The sequence below is a fragment of the Pelodiscus sinensis genome, chromosome 9 (genome assembly GCF_052426305.1).
Source record: "Pelodiscus sinensis isolate ZL-2025 chromosome 9, ASM5242630v1, whole genome shotgun sequence".
Lineage (NCBI taxonomy): Eukaryota > Metazoa > Chordata > Testudines > Trionychidae > Pelodiscus > Pelodiscus sinensis.
Window position 1 is genome coordinate 38,267,948 of NC_143060.1, and position 17,656 is coordinate 38,285,603.

The 17,656-nt window shown below is 43.5% G+C and overlaps 1 protein-coding gene across 2 annotated transcripts; it reads left to right on the plus strand.

Annotated features, from left to right (window-relative positions):
- The first annotated feature begins 1,277 nt into the window (after positions 1–1,277).
- On the plus strand, positions 1,278–16,979 carry HCCS (holocytochrome c synthase). Of its 2 annotated transcripts, none has more exons than XM_075936584.2 (7): positions 1,278–1,396; positions 2,532–2,696; positions 6,434–6,585; positions 7,206–7,354; positions 10,265–10,384; positions 15,705–15,791; positions 16,050–16,979. In XM_075936584.2, the coding sequence occupies exons 2-7, from the start codon at positions 2,582–2,584 to the stop codon at positions 16,246–16,248; spliced, it is 822 nt and encodes a 273-aa protein (XP_075792699.2). In that variant the 5' UTR covers positions 1,278–1,396; positions 2,532–2,581; the 3' UTR covers positions 16,249–16,979. The 2 variants fall into 2 exon arrangements, with proteins under 2 accessions (XP_075792699.2, XP_006114195.2); XM_006114133.5 differs by lacking the exon at positions 1,278–1,396 and adding an exon at positions 1,646–1,953.
- Positions 16,980–17,656: the final 677 nt, after the last annotated feature.

The following is a 17,656-nucleotide window of genomic DNA, read 5'->3' on the forward strand; positions in this document are numbered from 1 at the left end:
TTATTTTATTTTAACTTTTGTCAAATAAACAGTTCTTGACACCCCTGTTAAGTTAAAGGCTAAGATGCAGAAAATATTCCTGTTTTCCCACAAAAAACATTTACTATTAGATTAAGAACAAATTGTGTATCTTATTTCAATGCTACTTCAAAATAGCTTATTTTGTCATTTGGTGCTGTCTACACAGCACCAAACTTTGAAATAAAGCACTATTCCAAAACGTCCCTTACTCCTTGTAGAATGAGGTTTACAGGGATGTTGGAATAGTGAGCCTGAAATAAGGGGCTTGCTGTGACAATGTGGGATAGCTATTTGGGATACTCTGGGGCTGTGTCTAGACTGGCCAGTTTTTCTGGAAAATCAGCCGCTTTTCTGGAAAAACTTGCCAGCTGTCTACACGGGCCACTTGAATTTCCGCAAAAGCACTCATGTAAGATTGTCAGTGTTCTTGCGGAAATACTATGCTACTATGCTTCTCCCGTTCGGGCAAAAGTCCTTTTGCGCAAAACTTTTGCACGAAAGGGCCAGTGTAGACAGCTGAGATTTGTTTTCCGCAAAAAAGCCCCGATTGCGAAAATGGCGATCAGGGCTTTTTTGCGCAAAAGCGTATCTAGATTGGCACTGACGCTTTTCCACAAGAAGTGCTTTTGCAGAAAAGCGTCTGTGCCAATCTACAAAAGCGACGAGGAGTCCTCTGGCACCTTATAGACTAACTGAAGTGTAGGAGCATAAGCTTTCGTGGGCAAAGACCCACTTCGTCAGATGCATGTAGTCTACATGCATCTGACGAAGTGGGTCTTTGCCCACGAAAGCTTATGCTCCTACACTTCAGTTAGTCTATAAGGTGCCACAGGACTCCTCGTCGCTTTTGCAGATTCAGACTAACACGGCTACCCCTCTGATACTTGTGCCAATCTAGACGCTCTTTTCCGCAAATGCTTTTAACGGAAAACTTTTCCGTTAAAAGCATTTCCGGAAAATCATGCCAGTCTAGACGTAGCCTGATATCCTGAAATAGTGTTGCAGTGCAGACTACCTCGTGGAGTGCCTGGGCTACCCAGCCCAGCCCTCTCTGGAGGCTCGGAGAGCCGGGCTGCTTTGGGTTCATTCCCTAAGGCTGACATGCCCTAAGGTGCCACAGCACTCCTCGTTCTTCGTGCCCCTTTCCACAGCGCCCTGCCACACGGCTGGGGGCGGGGGAGGGGGGGGTCTCAGAGCCGCCGACCGCGCAGGCGCAGCTACTACAACAGCCTGATTCCTGCTCCCTAAACCCGCCCCCTTCCTGTCAGTGCGATAGCTCCACCCGCTTTCTTTGTAGGAGCATGCGCAGATTGAGCAGCCTGTGACGGCTTGCGCGAGGCGCCGCCGGCAGTGCTGTGCAGCGCTGGATGTTGAGGTACCGTGGCTTGGGCGCGCGGGCCGCTCTCTGGGCGGAGGCGCTGCGGGGCCCAGGCAGGTGGCGCGCCTGACCTTGCCGAGGCCTCCGGCCGCGCTGGGAGGGGCGGAGGCCGGTGGGCCCGGGGGGGGGGGGAGCTGTCACCCCTTGGTTCCTCGCCCCCCCCCCCCCCCACGCCCGGCCGCTGCCATTCGGTGACCTCTGCGCGGCTCCGCCCCCCGCCTTCCAGGGCCGCGCTTGTGTTGGGGCTCGGGGCTGCGCCCTGGGCACTCGCCTCCCGCACTCACTGCGAGGGGCGCCCGGCCACATCAGGGCCCTGCTCAAACCCGCGCCCCCGCCCTGTTCAAGCTGGGCCTGGAGTTACGGCTGGGTGCGCAGGGCCCCGTCACCCCGGCCTCGGGGCACCTTCTGGAGACTCGCACTCTCGTCTCCTGGCCCCGTGAAGTGCAGAGAAATCAAGTAGTTGGGCCAGAGTCTGGCTGAATGCAGCTCTCCTAAGACCACATACGGTGCCTTAACCTCAAGGCTGCTCTTCAGCTTAGGCTAGAGTTGCGACGGTAGAGTTTAACCGTACACATCATAATTAAAGAAGCAGCTTCGTTGATATGGGAAATTGTATCAAAATCAGTTCATACGCCGTTATCAGAATTAATTAAGTCCTACACCTCCAAAAAGAACAACCAAAGGATTTTATTTTGTCACCACATTTGGCACATATGGCAGTATACAGGGAGGAAACAGATGGCTTGTCTAAGAAGGTGCTTTTTTTTAAGATACTCTTCATAATCGACCCATACTTACTGAAGGTCACACAGTAAATGGCAGAACCATACTATAACAGTGCTTGTGACTGTCATAAAATAAATAAATAAAAATAATAGTTTTTTATTGACAACTGAGGGACTTGAAATAACACTTTGCACTGTTCTGACATAGCTTCATAGATATAGTATTAGATACTAGCTAAAACACTAGGTATTTGCTGATGTTCATGAATTCATCATTAATTGTAAATTCTGACAGTTTATATATGCTGATCCTCCTTATGTCTTTTTTTATTTTAATTTCTTTTTCATTTGCTATTAAAAACATATTTATGTTATGTTTAAATATTGCCTGTAATTTTGTCTTTTAGATGTACAATTTTTTCTCTTCAAATCTGGTCTAAAAATAGAAGTTGTGGTGATGGGTTTGTCTGCTTCATCTCCATCCATTGCCCTTCACTCACCAAATATATCTGTAAACCCTCAGACAGCATCTGCACCTTCAGAATGTCCAATGCATCAGGAAAAAATGGAAGGTAACTACCCCCCAAAATGGAATGAAACAAAATCTAAATCTCAGAAAAATGCTTTGAAAGATATTTGCCAAGGACGGAAAGATGTTAATCAGCAAATGATTGCAAGTGTTTTCCCCTCAAAAATGCAACTTGCAAGTAGTTGTATTTTTAAAGGTGAAGACGTGTGAGTTTCTCACCAAGCTTTTTTTTTTTATGTACTACAGCCATGGTTTAGCACTCTTACATTTCTTACATCAACATAGGTCCTATTCATGTCTTTAATTACTGAAATCTAGGAAGATAACAGGAACTAATTCTCAAATGCATTTTATACGTGTGAAGTCATGTATACTCTTTAAGTTTAATTCATTTCAGTGACCTGATATCTTTTAAACTGTAGATGCTGAAAGTTAATTTAATCTTAAGGATGGGAGGAGAGATCCTCAATTTGTCATCATAAGTCAGGACATGCAGAAGACTAGATTTGTACAGCAATATCTGCATAGCTGTATTGCATTTCCTGTAGTCTTATATACAGGCAGTCCCCGGGTTACATGGATCCGACTTACATCGGATCCCTACTTACAAACGGGGTGAGGCAACCCCGCACTAGCTACTTCCCCCCAGCAGACCAGGGAGACGTGAAGCTAGTGCCCCCCCAGCAGACCAGGCAGACGCGGAGCGGCTTTTCTCAGCAGACACCTCAGCTTGAGAATAAAGGACTGAGGAAGTGAGGTGTGGGAGAATAAAACTGAGCTCTGGAGAAATGTTTGGCTAGAGTTTCCCCTACAATATGTACCAGTTCCGACTTACATACAAATTCAACTTAAGAACAAACCTGCAGTCCCTATCTTGTACATAACCTGGGGACTGCCTGTATGTCCTTTTGTAAACATTGTGTTAGACTACACAATTAATCAGAAAAACAGAAGCAGAAAATGTAGTTTATATGCAAAGTAGAGTTAATTTTCTTTTTGCTTTTCTCTGAAGTGACTGTAAATATAGATTTGTAAAATTCTGTTTTGCTTCCTTATAATGTCAAGTCCACATTTATTCAAGCTTGTTGCTTTTTGAGAATTTGGATGGCTATGAATTTTTGGGGGGAAATCCCAATAAATTCATGTTTGAGCAGAAACAAGTATGGGAACATCACCTCCAGACAAACTGGCTTTGAAAGATTTAAATATGTGAAGGTTTTATAATAGGAACTTTTCTGGAGCTTGAATTTTATTGGCCACTACTTGACATTTTCAGTAATAATTGTGGGAGTATTATTTTTTATAGAAAGTTCATCATCGTAACTATTACACATTCTCCATTAAATGAATCACCAACTCCATTATATCAAATCACCACAAATTAGTATTTAATTATTTTAAGTCAGTTTTTTTTTATTCATCATTCCCTTCTTAGATCCAGCTCTTGCACAGGCAGACCATAGCATACGCAGTCTGAACTGAATCAATGGGGCTCCCCATAGAGTTTGGAATTTCAGGAACAGGGCTTTTGATGCAAATAGATGTTGAAAAATAAGGTGAATTATTTTTCAGTTGCTTAGTGTCTGCATTTGATCAGAGACTTTGGTGTAAAGGTTGTACCTCCCTAACCCAGGACTCTGCCAGACCACGGATATTCCTGGACCAGAGAAGCCAGTGGCAGGGAGGCCAGTGGTTAGCAGGCGTCTCGGGCAATGTGGGGAGCACAGTGCCAGGCAGCTCAGGTAGCGTGGGAATCCCATGATGTGGCCAGAAGCCCTGTGGCAGGCGGCTCTGGTGGCATATGGAGCCCTGGGGGTCCGCCAGGACGGGGAACTCTGGTAGCGCAGTTAGATATGCGGCAGAAGTTTAGGCAGTGCAGGGAGCCTTGCAGCTTGTCTAGGAGTCCTGTGGCAGGGGGCACAGACGGTGCAGCGGGGAGTCCCAGGGACGAGGAGTCCAACCAGGACCAGCACCACAGCTGGCTGAAGGTAGTGGGGCTGACTGGGGCCAAAAGCAGAGTCGGCATGTGTCTGGAAGGCCAGTGACATGAGACTTCCCTGGTCCAGCAAATTCCCTTGTTTGGGACTGGCCAGGTCCCAAGGGTGCTGGACTATGGAGGTCCAACCTGTATTACTTATCAGGTGAAATCTGTGGATTTCATTCTCTTAGGAACCATCAAACTGCTTATACAAAAAACTAAAATTTGTTGTTTATTTAAATTTAAAAGTCATGTTGAAACTACAAGTATAAGAATGAAAAAATTGCCAGCTCTTTAACTGACAAGGTTATTTTTATCTAATTTGAACTGTCAATATAATTTTGTTGCTGTCCTTTAAAAATAAGACTGTCAGGGCTGTTCCCCACTCTGGCACTCCCAAGTGCAGGAGATATGGGCCTGCAAAGATCTTAAATACCTTGCCTCTTACTATGGGTTTTGCTTACAAAAAAAGTCCCCAGAGTCCCAGATGCGCTTGCTCCGAGAAAAAACAAACATGAAGCTACCACCACCAAGTGATTTCACCCTAAAAAACCAGGAGGGAACACTTGAATTCCTTCACCGGGGTACCCCAAAAGAGCTTGAAAAAAGAAAAGCGAGAAACAAGCCATAGTCTCTGATAGCTGACTGCCCAGTTTTATGCAGACAAATACATACACGGACCCTTGTTACTTTCCAGGATACAAGAATCAAATCATCACCTTTAAAAAATGATTTTAATTAACAAACAAAAGATATACTTGATAAAGCATACTTGGTTTCTAGGTGTACAGAGCAACTAAGTAAAACAAATGAAAACCCAGAAAATCTCTGGGAACAACTCTTAGATAGTGAATGGGCGAGGGGAGGCAGGGATTCACATAGAGAAGTTTAAACCAAACAACCAAAATAAAGAAACCTTGATCTGAACTAGATATGCTTTTCTCTTCTACTCTTGATACATGCTGATCTGTACTTCAAGGTCCAGTTTCATAGGATCATAGAGCTGGAAGAGACCTCAGGAGGTCATCAAGCCTAGCCCCCTGCCCAAGGCAGGACCAATCCCTATACGAGTTTACTAAGTTTACTCCCATGTACTATATTTCTTATAGGCATGGTAATTGTGATCCCTGCATTTTCTTTCTCCAGCCCTTTTCTTAGAAATCCCCACAAAGGAAGAGCAGACCAGGTATCTATATCCAATTCAAATTTCAGAAATGTATCCCCATTGGTTCTTTTGGCCCCTTGCCAACACCCTTGGTAGCTACCTGAATGTAACCACTTAATCACTGGTGCTGGCCAGCACTCCTATCCATCACAAAGCCATAGTATCTTCTTGTTAAGAGTAAGTTGGAGCCACTGCTCAATTAAAAAGAACAAATGGTGTGGCTTGGTGAACTCGGAAGGCATCTCTACATGGCAGGACTAAAGCTGAAATAAGCTACACAACTTCCGCTATGTCAGTTGTGTAGTTTTAAGTCAAAATTTGGCTGTTGGTGTTGCCTACACAGCAGGAAGTCAAAGGAAGAGCATTCATCCTTCAACTTTCCTTACTCCTCGTAAAATGAGGGTTACAGAAGTCAGAGTAAGAAGTCCTCCAGCTCAATATTATTTCAGCATTATGTCGAAGTAACTACTTGCAGTGTAGACATACCCTATGTTATGGTGTTGTGTTATAGATGTACCCAAAGAGAATTGTCTTGTGTAGCTATATGCACATCACGTTCTTCCCTTTCCCAGTTCTGTTGTATTTTATTATAATTTTTTTTCTACTAATGTATGGTTTAATGCTTTCTTTATTTCAGGTTGTCCAATGCACATGAAATTTCCTGACCAAGGTGCTGAGAACCAAAATAATACTGTTCCTGCACATCAAGATAAAGCATATGAATATGTGGCGTGTCCTATGAACTCTAGTACATCTCTAATAAAGGATGACATAGATCCTAGAAATATGGTAACTTTTATGTGGTTTGTGTCTTCTTAAGATCTGTTATTTTCTGAAGCATGTTAACTATGAAAATGAGTAGCATTGGCATACACACAAGCATGATGGCTATTAAAGCTGTTACTCCTTCATACTGAATTTCCTGGTCTTATATTTCTGTTGCAAATACACTAAAGAGAAACTGCTGAACAATTAAGGCCAAAACTTTGTCTGCTTTTAGAATCCTTTCACTTGGGTAGAGAGTGCCCTTACAATTACAACATGCTATATGTGTGTTAACGGTTCATTTCCAAGGCTGAATGGTGTTCTAAGCACTGTGGTGTATTGATTGGTGAGCTCAATCTGATAGGATTGCTCAAATGGGTCTGAAGCAGGACCTGAGCAAGGTTTTCACTGTCTAAAATAAAATCGTGATGTGGAGATTTGGATTTAAAAAGGAGAGCGAGGCAGCGGTAGGCATGGATGAGAAGTACCAGCTCCAAGAGAAATAGATAGTTCTTCAGAGTCTTTACAAGGGCCAAGCTTTTTGATGTCTGTAAGCAACTGTTTTGTTGCAACTTTTAAAAAATCACTTATGATATAGCAGGATACCTTTGGCTCTGAGTTTTTGTTAAATCATTTGTGTTTAGATGCCACCACCTAATCAAATGCCATCCCAGGATCAGCCATTTCCACTATCAACTGTCAGAGAAGAATCTTCCATTCCTAGAGCACAGTCAGAACAAAAATGGGTTTATCCTTCTGAGCAAATGTTTTGGAATGCTATGCTGAGGAAGGGGTAAGTAAATTGATTTTTACTCAATAGGATTAGGGATGAGAACAAGTAGTCAAGTAGACGATGAACCTAGGCTTATTGAAAAAACAACAAATGGTCTGGTAGCACTTTATAGACTAATGAAACATGTGGATGGTATCATGAGCTCTCGTGGGCACAGCCCACTTCTTCAGATGACTGGAGTTATGAGTTGGGGATATGAAACCCTCTTCTATTTATTTTGAGTTAAAGGGAGGGGGGAGAGGGAAAAAAAAGAGATGGGGGTGGAAGACAGAGAATCATTAAGTATCTGGAGAATGGGTACTTAAACCTAAGCAGATAAAAATCAAAGTCAATAGATAGATTCCTAGAACAGGAAGGATACCGCTCAGGAAGCTGTTAGTGCCTTCAGTGGTTATTAAGTAGGTAGAGTCCCCACCAGCCCATATCATGATTGAGTCCATTAACGTGTGAATTGAATTTGTGGATGAACTGGGATTCCAGGGCTTCTCTGTGTATTTGGCTTGTAGACAAGACAGCTACTTGCAGGTCTGTCAGACTGTGGTTAGGCAAGGTGAAATGTTCACCAACAGATTTCTGTATATTCCCTTTACGTATATCTGATTTGTGTCCATTGATTCTTTCCTGCAGAGACTGTCCAGTTTCTCATATATGTGTGTGTGTATATATATATATATATATATATATGAGAGGGAGAGGGGAAAAAAAAGTGGGGCACTGCTGGCATTTAATGGCATAGATCAAATTACTGGATGTACAGTCAAATGACCTTTTGATTTTGTGGTATAGGTTTTTTGCTCCAATGATGAATTTGCCAGTATAGATATGTGGGCAGAGTTGGCATCATTTTTGGTTGCAGGGCTGAGTTCCTGGAGGTTTATGATGTGGTTGTGTGGCATGATTATCAGAGAGAATACGTTTCAGGTTACGGGGTTGTCTGTAAGCAAGAATAGGTTTTTGTCCTAAGGCCTCTGAGAGTGAGGGATCATTTTCCAAGATGGGTTGTAGATGGTGTCTAATGCGTTGGAGGGGTCTGAGTTGTGGACTGTAGGTAACAACAAGAGGAGTTCTGTTATTTTCTCTTTTGAGTCTGTCTTGAGGTAATTCATGTCTGGGTATTTTTTTGGTTCTGTCAGTTTTGTTTTTTCAATTCCCCAGGTGGATATTTCAGTTTTAGGAATGCTCTGTAAAGATCCTGTCTCTGTCTGGGGTCGGAGCAAATCTGGTTGTATCGTAGAGCTTGGCTGGTGCTAGGGAGCTGGTTTTTTAAATTGGCTTCCCTCGTGGGTCGGCTCCTGCCTGGCACTCCACACTGCTGTCTGATACAGCGACAACAGCATGGGCTGGCAGGGTGATCCCCGGGAGTGGGGCTGTAGGGCACTGGCTGCCAGCCCTGCCCCCGGGGACTCTAAAATAGTTGACTAACTGCATAAGCATAAGAATTCATGCTGTCTAACATCCCTAAATAGAATGGCGCTAGCCTGAAGACTGCAGAATAACTTACTATATGTTGATATAGTAGGCATTTAATTAAGGGTCTGATGGGTTGCAGGCAATAATCAGGTTGGTCAGAGACATTAGTATTCTTTTAAAAAGTTTTCCAAAGAGTACACTGGTCTCAAACTTGGTGGTCATGTTTAGTCTTTAGAGAAGAAGAAAAAAAAAGTTCCACCATTATGAACACTAACTAGATCAGGTCCACTGGTCCAGTGTCTTCTGTGTCCGTCAGTATAAAAGCAGTTAGACATTCAGGATATGTCTAGACTATATCCCTCTGTTGCCAGAGGGATGTAAATTAGACATACCGACATTGTAAATGAAGCGCGGGGGATTTAAATATCCCGTGCTTCATTTGAATAAAAATGGCTGCAGCATTTTGCCAAGTCAGCACTTTGTCTGCAAAAAACGGCTGTCAAGACAGGGATCGGGTGACAAAGAAAGCCTTTGTCGTCTGATCCCTTATGCCTCATAAAACAAGGTTTACAGGATTGGTTAACAAAATGCTTGCTTTGTCGCCTGATCATCGTCTTGACAGCTGCTTTTTGCCGACAAAGTGCTGACTCGGCAAAACATGGTGGCCATTTTTATTGAAATGACGCGCGGGATATTTAAATCCCTGTTTCATTTGCAATGTTAATATGTCTAATTTACATCCCTTTGGTGACAGAGGGATGTAGTCTAGACATACCCTCACTGAATAGGTTAAGATCAACTGGTGTTAAAAATACTGGTGGCTACAGGAACTTTGCATATGACTGGGGCTTGCTGGTGTTGGCTAGCATCATGGAATGAAAATGGTTTTAGCAATAGTGTGATTTGTGTTTTTAAAAAAGAAAGTGCTAGTGTAGACAAGCCCTGAATGAAGCATGTAAGTCTCTTAGCCAAAAAATGCTTTGGATCAGTAATGGGAAGAGTGAGAAACAACTCATTTTTTCATATGTGTTTAAAGTGTTTTCTTGTTGGAACTGTCATATTTAAACTCATCTTTTTAAGGTCTAATTAAGTTGTTATTTATAGCACTGTATTCAAAGGAATAAAATGTATTTACTGGGATTCCAGGGCTTCTCTATGTATTTGGCTTGTAGAGCTGGTTTGTACACTTATAACTGTACATAATATAATTTATTATAAACCATCTTAACACTAAGACCCTAATCACGTTTTAATGCCATAATGTAGCACATGCTGTTTATTTGGTCAAGCTGTGATTTAATGTTAGATAACTATAATTTGTACATAAAAAATTCAATAATTAAGAGGACAAAGCATGGGACTAGAAGCTAGCAATTTAGGAATTGTTACTTTGACAGAGTTGTTCTGTGATCTTGGGACAGATCTTTAACTTCACAATGGAAATGGGCAACTTAAGCTCCAATATTTGTTAAAATTTCCAAAATTGTTTTCCTTTCTTAGATGGAGGTGGAAAGATGATGACATAAACCCCAACGATATGAGTAATATTATTAAGATTCATAATCAGAACAATGAGCAGGCTTGGAAAGAGATTTTAAAGTGGGAAGCTCTTCATGCTATGTAAGTACATTTGAGATAAAAAGCAAAAAAATTACTGTGGTGCTTGCTACTTAACTCTTTACAAGTCAGAATGGTAATAGTGTAGTGGAGTATATCATTGTTAGATTTATAGTAGCAAAGAATTTTGACGAGTTTTTTGTGTGTCTTATATAGCCAAAATTGATCATCAGCACTTCTATCATGCAAGACAGGCTTGCTTATTTTTCAGATATGGTACAAAATCCCTTAGCTAGGAGCAAAGGTTTGGCAAGATCCAGTAGCTGAAAGTTTGTTAGCAACACTTTAAATCTAGAAATAAGATGCAGATTTAATATGTTAACTAACAGTTGGAACATATTATCAAGGATGGGGCAAATTATCATGGTGAGACCTCAAATCAAGATGATCTATAAAAGATATGTTGTAGGTCAGCCACAGGTTACGGAAGCTACATGCAGGGATCATTGGTGAAATTCTGTGTCCTGCATAAGCAGGCAGTCAGACTAAACCATAAATGTCTTAGGCCATGTCTACGCTAGGAAAGTATTTTGAAATTACTAAATTCAATTTAATCTTGATTTAATAAGTTCGAACTAGCATGACCACACTACGGGGAAACCTCAAAATTAGTCCGAGGCAGGCTCCATTAATGTGGACGTCCTGCCTCGGACTTAGAGCCCCAGGAAGCACTGGGGAGTAATTAGTTCAGATTACTCTGGGAAGTAATTAGTTTGAAATAGTGGCACCAGAACACTCACACTACCATTATTTTGAAATAACTATTGGAATTAGTGTTACTCATGATGAAAAGCAAGAGTACAGATTTCAAATTCTATGGGACCTCCTCCTCCTCCTTGCGCAGGAAGGATGTCCCGGACAGCGGGACCCCCTGCTCTCCCCATGCAGAAAGGCAGGCAGCAGGGAGAAGGAAGTCCCTGGCTGCGCGCCAGATTCAACTTCTCAGGAAGCACACCAGCTGTTTGGGGGAGGAGCAGCCCACATGCCTCCTCAGATGCTGGCTCCAGCGCGCAGCCTGGGACTTCCCCTTCCACCACCGCAGGAAGGCAGCAGGGGGAAGGAAGTCCCTGGCTATGTACCAGACTTGGCTTTTCAGGAAGCACGCTGGCTGTTTGCGGGGAGGAGCAGAGCACGCTGTGAGATCCCCAGCTACTGGCCGAGCTGTTCCTGTCCCCGCCCCCTGTCCAGACCCCCACCATCACCTTGCCCCAGCCCCCACCAGCATCCTATGCCCTGGCCTGACCCCCATCCAGCACCCTGCCCCTGCCTTGTGGCCTGACTGCCATCCAGCACCCCGCCTCTGGCCAGAAACCCCTCCAGCACCTGCCCCCTGGCCAGACACTCACGAGCATCCTGCTCCTGCCCCCTGGCCAGACACCTACCTCCAGCTTGCTCCTGTACCCTATTTTCCACCCAAATTCTGCCCCCGCCTCCCCTATCCCTATCCCACTCACTAGCAGCCCTGTCCCACACACTGGATCCCTCATTTTTGACCCCACCTCAGAATGTAGAGGGGCCCTCAAATTCCACTAACCCTGGAACCCCAGAAAAGTTCATCTGGCCTGAGGCATTGAACCTCAGTGCTACTTACCCCCCTCCCCCACGTGGGGTTGGAGTTCCAGGGGAGTGAGATGTCTTAGTTGGGACCACTTCAGTGAGGCTTTGGGGGGGGGGGGTTGTTTTTTTTGCATCGCACTTGTGTGGTCCCGACTGATTTTACTGTGGGTCAGTGATCCCTGACCCAAAACAGGTTTCCTGACCATCCCATAAATAAAGACAATTCTGAAACGTTTTGTGTTGGACGTAATATTTTATTTAAAAATGAAGCCTGGGCTATCTGGCTGCAGCATCACTCCTGCACTCCCCAGACTCCAATCCTGAGCCCATCATACACCCGAACCCCGTCTTGAGCCTCTCACCTCCAAACTCCTGCACTCCCACATCCCTACGTCTTCTGCCACAACGCTTTTACGCCATCCACACACTGCAAACCTATGTCCTGAGCCCATCATATTACCTGCCCCGAGCTTCTCATATATCCCATCCCAAACTCCTGCACCCCCACATCCACAAGCCTGTACCTTTCTCAGCACCTCAACCCTCTACCTCACTCAGTGCTGGCCCGAGCCCTTTTGGCGCCCTAGGCCCGGGCGTGTGGCGCCACCCCTGGGCGCAGGGCATGTGCACAGGCCCGCCCGTGGGGTGCAGGCCTGACCCTCCCCCCCCCAGGGTGCACGGGCCCGCCCCCGAGGTGCACGATGCATGCGCTGCCCGGCCTGACCCGACCTGGCCAGCGCTGCTAGCACACACGCTGGGCTGTGCATGGCCCCGCAGCCATAGGGGCAAGGGTGAGCTGTCCGGAGCCAGGCGCGCAGCTCCTGATGGCAGCTGCCTGGCTTGCCCATGCCTCCGTCCAGCCCTGACCTCATCCCTGGTTCAGCTTGGAGCCCCCACCATGAACCAGCATCCCCTTCTCCGCCTCCTCTTGTACCCAGATTTCCCCCCTGCACCTCCAACCTGAACCCAGTGAGAGTGAGTAAGAGCTGGGGACAGCAAGTGATAGAGGAGGGGAAAGGAGCAGGCAGGACCTCAAGGAAGGGGTGGGGTATTGGGGAAGGGGTGGGGCAGATCTTGGCTTGCCCTGACATATATAAAAATGCTCTTCAGCGTAAAAAGATTGGAAACCACTGCCTTAAGCCGAGCTGCCATATCTAGTGTAGACCTGGCTTTAGAATAACCAAGGGGCTGCTTTAACATGTGCTGGCAATATATAGTCAGAACACTGGCTATACTGGTTCATCGAGCCCAGTATTCTGTCTTCTGATGGTGGCCAATGGTATTGCTTCAGAGGGAATGAACAGAACGGCAAAACCTTCATGTAATCCACTACCAGCATCTGGAGTCAGAGGCTTAGCCATTCAGAGCATATAATTGCATCCCTGACCATCTTGCCTAGTAGCTATTCATGACCCCCTTCGTCCATGAATTTTATGTAATTCTCTTTTTGAACCGAGTTATACTTTAGGCCTTCTTAGCCTCCGTTGGCAGGAAGATTCACAAGCTGACTGCAGTATGTGAAGTAGTTTTTCCTTATGCTTATTTTTATATCTGCTGCCTGTTTAATTAGTTGACCCCTGATTTTTGTGCTATGAGAAGAGTAAATAACACTTCCTTATTCACTTTTTCCACACCATTCATGATTTTATAGACCTCTGTCGTATTCCTCTCTAGGAACCCATATTTCATATGAGAATCAGCAGAGTTCCATCTTACTGTCACCCTCTACACTGGAATCAACAGCTCTTTGGTCCAGAATCCAACTTTGCCATTTTTACACTGAGAGCTCCCTTGCTGTGGGCAGTGCTTCACCCACAGTTTCCTTCAATGCTTGAATGGTCTATTCAGAAAAGAGAATTTGACCCAATGTGATACTGTTGGCCAGAAATTATTTCTAGTGTTTTTCTTTTGTCACGGGTACTCTCGTTACTGCCCTCCCCAATGGAGATACTGATAAGATATGTTAGATCAATAGTTTCCAACTGCTGGACTGCAACACACTGCCATGCCACACCCATAGGACTGGGGTATACCCCAGGTGTGTGTCTGGTAGCTGCCGGAGTTGAAGTTAGCTGTTTGTGGCAGTTCTGGGGCTGAAGCCAGCTGTTGTGGTGCGGTTCAGAGGCCTGGGGAGTACCCCAGCCCCCAGAGCCACTGCACAGCAGATGGCTTCAGCTCCAGCAGCTGCCACATGGTGGGCAGCTGCTCACCTGAAGCCAGCTGCTTTGTGGCTGCTCTGGTGGTCAGGGCTGTAAACTTCAAAGAAATGTGGGAAAAGATGTAACAGCAGAAGTCCCATTAACTTAAGTGTGTGAGTACAATGTTTAATTTATGCTGTGATTAATCATCATGTCAATTATCAATAATACAGTAAAACTCTGATGGTCTGGCACTCCTGATGGTCCGGCACCATCAGGAACCCGGAAGTGCTCCGGGCAGCCGGACCATTGGAGCTGCTCTGCCCCCAGCTTCCCGGATTCAGCCGCTGCTAAAACTGACCAGCGGCTGAATCGGGGAAACCGGAGGCAGAGCAGCTGGAGTGCTGCCACTCGGGGCTGCGGGACCAACCCAGCAGCACCCCAGCTGTCCCCGATTCAGCCGCTGCTGAAACTGACGAGCGGCTGACTACAAGAAGCCCGAGACAGAGCAGCTCTGCCTCGGGCTTCCTGTAGTCAGCCACTGGTCAGTTTCAGGAGCGGCTTACTTGGGGACGCCTGGGGCAGAGCAGCTGGGGTGCTGCTGGGTTGGTCCATTAGCGCCGAGGAGCGGCGCTGCCGGACCAACCCGGCAGCACCCCAGCTACTCTGCTCCAGGCGTCCCCAAGAGCAGCTGGGGTGCTGCCGGGTTGGTCTCGCCACGCCAAGGGTTTGCGCTACCAGACGAACCCGGCAGCACTCCAGCTGCTCTGCTGCAGGCGTCCCCAATTCAGCCGCTGCTGAAACTGACCAGTAGCGGCTGAATCAGGGACGCCTGGGGCAGAGCCGTACTATCGGAAAGGGGGGGCTATGAGGGGTCTGGGGCCAGGCCCCTCATAGCCCCCCCTTCTGATAGTCCGGCATATTTGATAATCCGGCACCCCCTGGGTCCTAAAGGTGCCATATTATCGGAAGTTTACTGTAATATGTTGTATATTTTCAGATATACAACAAATTAGTGTTCTTATATGGCTCTTCGTTTACCACTGGTTCTGAATTTTGATGTAGTTTGGCTTTTTGGTTTGAAAAGGTTGCAGACTCCTGCTGTATGGGGTGGTGCAAAGATTTCAAATGTGTTAAAAGCCTTTAAAGCTGCTTTTGAAACCTGAACAAAAGACCTAGCTTGTGTTATTTGCATGATTACATTTCAAACAAAAAGTTTACGAAGTTACGAAGGCTTAAGAAAGGAAAGAATTCTTTTAACAGATTTTTTTTTAGTGTTGTAGAGACCTGCAAACTCTGATCCTAATGATGTTAAGCAGATATTTAAATGAATTTGCATAATGAATAGAGAGATATGCAAATGAAATGTTACCAGTCTGCCAAAAATTTGTGAATTAGTTTGCTGCTCTGCAGTATAAAAAAGGTTGGGAACCACTGTGTTAGATAACTCTGTTACTTTCACATTTATTGAGAGCTTACTGCTGACTTGTTTTAAGGTAAATTCTTATTTAAATAACATATTTTACCATGCAGTTATCTAATATGCAACTTATATATTGCATATTAATATAAGCTAGTTCATTATCTGTCTTAAAACTGTTTTTTTTAATTGTTCAAAATATATTTAGAGAATGCCCATGTGGACCATCATTGATGCGGTTTGGAGGTAAAGCTAAGGAATATTCACCCAGAGCTAGAATACGATCTTGGATGGGGTATGTATGCAAAACTGGAAGTGTGATTTTTTTTTTCTCTCCCCCGCCCCTCCCCATTATGTTGAAATGTGATGTAGAAGTAAATTTTTAAAATGTTTTAGAACTATAGATTCAAACTGTATTTACCTGAACAGAGACATGCATATTGTAAAAAATATCCTATATATATAGTCCACATGACTTTGGTGCCCATTTTATGAAATGTAATTTTTATTTAATAGTTAATAAATTAGTTAATTTTCTCAAATTTCTTTCCAGATATGAACTTCCTTTTGACAGACATGATTGGATTGTTGATCGTTGTGGAAAAGAAGTCAGATATGTTATTGATTATTATGATGGTGGGGAAGTAGATAAGAATTATCAGTTCACCATCTTGGATGTCCGTCCTGCATTTGATTCTTTCTCTGCTGTGTGGGACAGAATGAAAGTAGCTTGGTGGCGTTGGACTTCATAATTGTACTGAAACTGTTTTTTCTCAAATTGAAGATGAGCTGCCATTGGAACTTTAAATAAAGATAATAATGCGTTTATCTTCATTAACCAACATTGTCCTTTTCTCTGGGGGGATAACACTATGCTTTGTAGGTTTTGTATGAACAAATACTTCATACCATCTTTAAAAGTCAGGTACATGCTTTTCGCTATTAGGTTTATTTCCATGTTCAAGTTTCCTCATAGCTGAAAAATTGGTGTTCTTTACAGTTATTTAAGACTAACCTGCACAAAATTAGTGATTCTCACAAAGTGCCAGTCATGATGGGGCCTGATCCTGATTGATACTATTGCAATATAGAGTTCTGTAAGTGTTTATACTTGGTCATTAAAAGTGGTACACGTATACAGTGACAGGTGTTGTGTAAAATCTAGATAGATAATTTATTGTTGCAAACAAGTAATGTATTTAGTTACACACAGGTATTTTACTCATCGACATCTAAATCTGCTGAGATGATTTCAGTTGTCTGTTTAATTACAAAACTATGGCCTGTGAATATTTTAAAGTTATGTTAACTGAAACTAATGTAGGAAGATGAGTGTCATTATTTGCAACATCCTGAGGTTAGGTGGTTGTCTCAGACTTTTTTAAGGAAAAGCAATTAATAATTTGAAGAAGTGTGATGGTTACTTCTAAAAATGCTACTTCTGTATTATAAAAAGCAGGAAATAAAATGGAATTTCAGAGTGGTTAAGTTTCAATTTTTTAAGTTCTGAAAAATGCAGGGTTTGAGTTAATTGAATATATACTTAACACCTACTGAAAGCAATGTTTTTTTTTTAATATGGAAACTCTGCAAAGCAGAATTAAGTCTATTGTATGAAATCTTAATTTTTGGGGTGAGAAACTGTCTCTCCTAAGAAAAAGATAATTGGACAGTGTTCAATTTTTACATATTTTGGGGAATATATCATTACATTCAAATTTTTTAGTCCGTGTTTTGCAGATTTGGTATATAGTAACTTACTGTATGCTGAAATGTGTTATGTAAAAAGTATAAATGTAGAGTATCAAAAATATTAAAGTATGAACTTGATTTGACTATTGAAAAATAGCTTTTTCTTGCTATTATAATATAGATATTTAAAATTACTTATTGTGCCTGGTAGTCCTGTGTGCTTCCACTGGCTGAGTATGAATTAAACTTCATTCTTTGCAATGCTTGAATATTACTTAAGAAATGTAATATTTTGTCATTTGATTCTCTTTTGTAATAAAGTGAACTTTTTTTTTAAATTTACTGTTATAATCTAATATATAAAGGAGAATGTTTGTGCTCTAATAACTTGAACACTATAAGAACTACCACAACCAAACTTTGTATAGGGTAACCTTTTATCCAGGAGACGGTTTTACGGGACTGTGG